This window comes from Carassius gibelio, chromosome B1 (genome assembly GCF_023724105.1).
Source record: "Carassius gibelio isolate Cgi1373 ecotype wild population from Czech Republic chromosome B1, carGib1.2-hapl.c, whole genome shotgun sequence".
Lineage (NCBI taxonomy): Eukaryota > Metazoa > Chordata > Actinopteri > Cypriniformes > Cyprinidae > Carassius > Carassius gibelio.
Window position 1 is genome coordinate 36,679,043 of NC_068396.1, and position 6,643 is coordinate 36,685,685.

Below are 6,643 nucleotides of genomic sequence, written 5' to 3' on the forward strand. Positions count from 1 at the left end.
TGCCTATTTCTTTATGAACATAACAATAACTATATCAGGAATTATTAACCATGCACTTATTAGCTTCAGAAATTGATTTGAATAAATTACAATTAATTGTTAATATTGCTATATATTGAAATGCAAAGCTTAACATCTTGGAAACATCTTGGAAATAAAGCCTTTAAATAATTTTAAACCCATGCTGTTTACAGTAAGTTATTTCTCTGAATTAATTCTGATATGTATATTTTTAATGTCCTGACACAACTTTTTTGTTTTATTGTATGCTAGATTAATAATTAATTTAACCACTGTTTAAATCATTACCTGCTTCAATAAGAATGCTGTTAATGAAAGCATTGTTGAAACATTTGCACTTGGCGCTGAATTACAAATAAAAACACTATAACAAAATCATATAAACACTGAATAACTGTAAAAGGCAAATAATGTTAAGCTATGTGTATACAAAGCATAAATATTTATTCAGTTTCAGAATGAGCACTTTATCGTTTGTTATTTATTCACACACACACACACACACACACACACACACACATATATATATATATATGACAGAGCTGCACTTGGATAGGCATTTCAAAGATGGCCGCCGAGTGACATTACTTAAAGGAAACACGCAGTTCACCAGTGCTTCATATTTTAAAGAAAATATTTGTTTATAAGCTGTTTTTCCCACTTCTGAGATGTCTCTGTTAACATAACCAACCTAACCTAACCAAGACCAAGCTAAAACACTATTAACCCAATCAAATATATCCTGGAGAAATGTCTGTCTATTCATCTGACACTGGACAGAAGAACCATGACCTAACTGTGCTTCCATGGTCCTTATGTCATTGTTCAGGGTTAGGTTCCTCCCATGGTTTGTGGGCTGATCTCCAAGCCCAGCTCTCATCTGATCTGTCTTGAGTCTAAAGACTTTCTCCCGCTCAGCTGTCTCAAGCACGGCTGGAATGAAACACAGATAACTCAGACGTGACTGTGAGTGTGTGTGACGGGTTATTATTAACAGCACTGACCTGACGCAGAAACTGTCTTTCCGAGTCTCTGTGGTTTCTGCTGGAAGCCAGTGAAATCAATAAATGCCATCTTGTATCCCAGTTTTAATAGAGTAGAGACATTAGGTTGACTTGAGTAAACGCTATGACTATCAATATTGATGGGGTAAATATGCATATTGAGCAGAACATAGTCTGTATATCAACAATGTGCTGTCATGACCTTTTGTCAAAATGTTCAGTACACAACCAGACTGCATTGCGTCCATGCAGTACAGTATACCACAATCCAACGCGCTTAACTGGACTTTTCTTAAATTTGCTGTCTAAAATCAGCTGTCTAAAAATGATTTCTTTACTGGTACATCACTACTGGTTTGCACAACGTTTTGTGTGAGTGACCTTTTTAACGTAAGAGCAGCTCGTCAATTTGTAACTTGAATGTGCGAGGCTTCCGGTGTCATTTAAAGCTGTACCTAAAAGATATTGTTTGGTTATACACCAAAATTTGTTGCATTATTTAAATGTATTGAGAGCTCAGGTCAGCAACATATCCGTGTGACCTAGTGAGAAACTAAAGCTGGAGCTGGAGAGAAACTAAAGAGGACTGCGCTGCTCTCAGAAACCATTCTGCTCCTAGACTACACTGCACTCTGGTGCACTTTAGAGGAAGTACATCGCTACTCAAATAGTGTTCCCCTATAGGAGAGAACAGGGTAATGTGAGACACACCATGTATCTAGGCAACGGAATACATTTGTGGTCATGTGACCATTACTGTATGTTTTCAAGTCTGTCCCCTTTCCCCTTGACCATGGAGAGGAATTTTGGTGTTGTGGTAAGCATGTTTTTTTTTGTTTTTTTTTTACAAAAATATTTTTGCATGTATAAGTACATTTTCTTGCTGTCAACGTAATCAACTGTTGTGCCAAAGCAAATTGATTCAGGTAGAAAAATTTGTATCATACATGTTGATGAACTACCAACATGTGATGATGCTAGTTTAAGATTAGCCTGAATTGCTAAGAGAGATCGTTTTTTCTAAAAATGTGGTGGTGGGGTAAAGTGAGACATGAGACACATGTTAAGTTTACTATTAATATTACATTACATATGTTTTATTTGTAATGTCATAGACATTGTAGAAAAGCCATCATGCCAAGGCCATACACCAGGGACATGGTTGAGAAAGTTGATGACCAAATACTTGCACAATTTCTCAGAAAAATCCAGGGAAACATAAAAGAGTGGGAGAGAGCCATGTTTGCTATAAAGGAAAATTATGTGTAATTTAAAATTACTCTGCACATTCGCAGTGGTGTTTTCTCAGTTAAAAAAGGTGCAGTCACATCACACTATTAGGAAGAAAAAGAGGGATTTAAATGGATCAAATAAAGAGGAGTGTTAACGCATTGACGTTGAAGCTGATGTAAACCACAGAACAAAACCATCAACAGTCAACATTTGGAAATGTAATGAATTTGTGTATTTCTAATGTCAGACAAAAACACATAGACTTTATAAACTTTATTTAAATCTTAAAATGTACCAATACACCAAACGTGCATGAAATTAAAATGTCAAAGCATCAAACGTGTTTTATGAAGGATGAAAAAGAGATACAAAAGACACAAAAACGGATGCTTACTGAAGAGTGACTAAGAGACTGCAGGTCATGGAAAATTACGCAAATCTTTGGAAACATTACAAAACATGCTTTTAGCAGAAGATGTTTCCACAGGCGTTTAAATGCAGCTAGTTGATGTTGTAACTTCTCCAAACAGACACCCCAAACAACAAACCACAGTCTTAAAATGATCTAGGTGCACTTACATAACCTCCATGGACGTCTTAGTTAATGGTATTGGTATTTCTGATCAGTACTTCCTAATCAACTGCTGATGTCAAGAAATGTCATGTGACTTGACACACATTTAAATCACTTTATTAACATCTGATTCAAAGCTGCAGTAGATATATTTACTCTCAGCTGGAGACCAGCTTCATTTTTGATCCACGTGACAGATTCTGGATCATTTGACTTCGCTGTAAATCACAGATTCATCTACCATCGCATCGGATCTGTGGAACAACACAGTCAAAAATGAAGTGTGAATGACCTTTTAGATGATCAAAGGTCAGTCAGTTCTGAGGGATCGGGCAGTGCATTTCAAAAGAAAAAAGAAAATGTCACTCAAATCAATTTTGTCTCTCACCCCACAGCAGGATCAAGAGGGTGCACGGTCAGATTCCCGTTGCTCTCAATGTTTTTGACATGTTGGATCATTGTGTACACTGTCTTTATAGTTTTTCCTATAGTATGATCTGCGCTGGGTCTCTTGGATGAAATTCTGGCATACAGACCATCATCAGAGTAGTTTGTCTCAGAGCTGGGAGGTTGTTGAACCTGGAGAGAGAAGCCAAAACCTCTCAGAAAAGTGAGGTATAAAAGTAAAATCACCTGCATGAGATGCATGTTCCTTTAGCTCAATTTAACTGATTTCTCAGTCTTTGACATGCTGGATTCAGATCAATCAATTAAATAACATGTTTTCTATAACACGACTTAACGAAGAAGTAATTTCATTGTCATGACAGAAACAGAGATATTTCTGTGTTCTGACCTGCTTCTGCCTGATGTCATATCCACTTTTTCTCTTCCTGTAGTGCAGAGATAAGCATTTAAACAAAACATATATTCATAATTATTAATGAGTACATCATCACGCATTATTAAAGATGTCACCTTATGAACATGAACATGATGATGCAGATGAGAAATAAAACTCCACATCCGGCTGCGATCACAACAGCTGCATACAGGACTGTTTTATCTGAAAAGGAATGAAAAGTAAAGTTGTATTTTATGTCTGTACAAAAATAGATGCAAAAATCAGAAAATGTTCACTGGTGACTAAACATATATGTCAGCCAGTGTAATATGTAAGAGTGGTATAAGAATGGAAATTCAAGTGAATATAGCTTGCAATGTCAATACAACCTGATTGAGATTAATGAGCTAATAATTCATCATATCATCTGCAAATGGCACCTTCAAAACATGTATGCATTCATTCATAATTTTTTTAACAAATGCTCAGCAGAAATATTTAACTGATCTACCTTTAACAGTGACAGTAACAGCATCTGATCTCTGAGATCCGTGTTGATTGTGAGCCTCACAGTAGAAGCGTCCACTCTGTAGTGCACTGAAACTCTGTCCAGATCCAACAGAGGAGCTTTGATTCTCCTTAAGCCAGCTGGTTTCTGCAGGTGGGTTTGAATCACTGCTGCAGATCAGAGTCACTGAATCTCCTTCCACTGTTTCACCTGATCCACTTATGAACACTGAGACATTCCTGGGAGGATCTAAATCAGACATATGAAGAGTTACGTTCATGTTTTAATAAAATTGTTAACCCACTAATCTGTTTGAAACACTGAAAAAAGTAATAAGTAAATTTACTTAATTTTTATTTGGCAAGTTTTTGCACAAGCATTTTTCAAGTAAATTTAACACATTTGAAAATTAAGTAAATCTACTTAACTAAGTTAAGTAAAAAAGATAAAATAATAATAAGTACATTTTATTGAGTAAAATTTAATTAAATAATATTAAATGAATGCATTTAGCAGACACTTTTATCCAAAGCAACTTACAGTGCATTCAGACAGACAATTTTCACCTATCATGTGTTCCCGGGGAATTGAACCCCCAACCTTGCACTTGCTAATGCAATGTTCTACCACTGAGCTACAGGAACACTTCAAGACCTTGTGAAAAATAAATGAAAACTTCACTTACTTACTTTTTTATTTTGGAAAAGTTTTTTATACTAACAAAAAACCCGAAACAGATATTGTAGAAATTTCTAAATGTAAAATAATTTTTTTCAAAACAGTTTTATCAAATGAGGGTAAATAAGTCTCTCACTTCTGTCCCTTTAAACCAGTTTACAGCAAAGACAGCACGAAGGACTGGATGCACGTGATAAATATTCTGCAATTAAGAAAACAGACAAAAGAAATAGCACTGTAAAACCCGATAAGTAAACTTTACTCAAACCGTTTGAGTAAATAGATTGCCTTGATTTAAACCATGTAAGTTTTAAAACTTTGCATTTAAGTAATTAAGTGATTAACTAAGTGCTGATTGAGCATTAGTGATGAACAGCTGCTGTTAACAAACAGAATCACTGAAGAAAAGAGAAACACAAGAACTACTACAACTGACTTCAGACACAGCCTGAAACAGATGAAATCAACTGAAATAAAATACATGAAATCTCTCAAGATCTGATTAAACAACCCCACAAACAGCATCAGCAGCTCCACTTATTAATAACCAGACTGACTTTATTTCTGTCAGACGTCTACAGAAGATCTTATTGAGAATGAACTAAGGTTTAGATGTTGATTTATTGTTTCATTTGAAGTAACCATGTTAGAGATCAGTGTTTGCTTTAGTTGGGCTCTTGACCCTTGATTTCTGTCTTAGTCTTTTCTCTGGCTGTTATAACCATGTGTTTCTAAAACACATTTGTTGTAATTCAAACACCCAGAAGAAATATCTACAGGTGTTAACCTGTACCTAGGTGTAGGTTGTTATACTTCATATTGGTGATGATAATCATCAGTTATTTATCTGTATGTAAAAACTATGTAAAAAATATTTTACATTTAGAAATTTCTAGAATATCTGTTTCGGGTTTTTTGTTAGTGTAAAAACTTTTCCAAAATAAAAAAAGTAAGTAAGTGAAATTTTCACTTATTTTTCACAAGCTCTTGAAGTGTTCCTGTTGCTCAGTGGTAGAACATTGCATTAGCAAGTGCAAGGTTGGAGGTTTGATTCCCCGGGAACACATGATAGGTGAAAATTGTTAGCCTGAATGCACTGTAAGTTGCTTTGGATAAAAGTGTCTGCTAAATGCATTCATTTAATATTATTTTATTCAATTTTACTCAGTAAAATGTACTTTATTATTATTATTTTTTTTTTTACTTAACTTAGTTAAGTAGATTTACTTAATTTCCAAATGTGTTAAATTTACTTGAAAAATGCTTGTGCAAAAACTTGCCAAATAAAATTAAGTAAATTTACTTATTACTTTTTTCAGTGTATACCAGTCAAGGAAGCATCATTAACTCACACATGACGCTTAAATTTACAATATCAGAGTATTTCTCTCCATGTTCATTGCTGGACTTGCACTTGTATTTTTTACTATCATCAGAGCTGATCTTTGAGATGTTGTAGATTCTTCCAGATCCTACAAATGTTCTTCCTTTAAGCCAGTTGATTTCTGGAGGAGGGTTTGAATCACTGCTACAGATCAGAGTCACTGAATCTCCTTCCACTATTATATCAGATGGACTGATGGACACTGAGACGTTCCTAGGAGTTTTTTTTTTTTTTTTTGAATATCTGTTGTTTTACATTTGGTCACAATAATAATGCAAGTTCTCACAACAACATTTTTCACTCTTGATTTCCTGTCAGGAGATACTCATTTAGGATGTAATGTTTATAAAATGTTATAGTTGATGAGCTAATTATTATATAATATTTTATTTTCATATTTACAGTCAACAAACTTTTTAACTTTTCAAATTATAACCACATACTCACATCTATTGTT

General features: G+C 34.6%; 1 protein-coding gene across 1 annotated transcript; it reads right to left on the reverse strand.

The window, feature by feature from the left end:
- Positions 1-2,516: 2,516 nt before the first annotated feature.
- On the reverse strand, positions 2,517-4,411 carry LOC127948733 (sialic acid-binding Ig-like lectin 13). The gene is made up of 5 exons (XM_052545396.1): positions 4,128-4,411; positions 3,751-3,838; positions 3,629-3,665; positions 3,221-3,411; positions 2,517-3,086 (listed from the first exon to the last, which is right to left on the reverse strand). Exons 1-5 carry the CDS (start codon positions 4,402-4,404, stop codon positions 3,038-3,040), a joined length of 642 nt encoding a protein of 213 aa, XP_052401356.1. The 5' UTR covers positions 4,405-4,411; the 3' UTR covers positions 2,517-3,037.
- Positions 4,412-6,643: the final 2,232 nt, after the last annotated feature.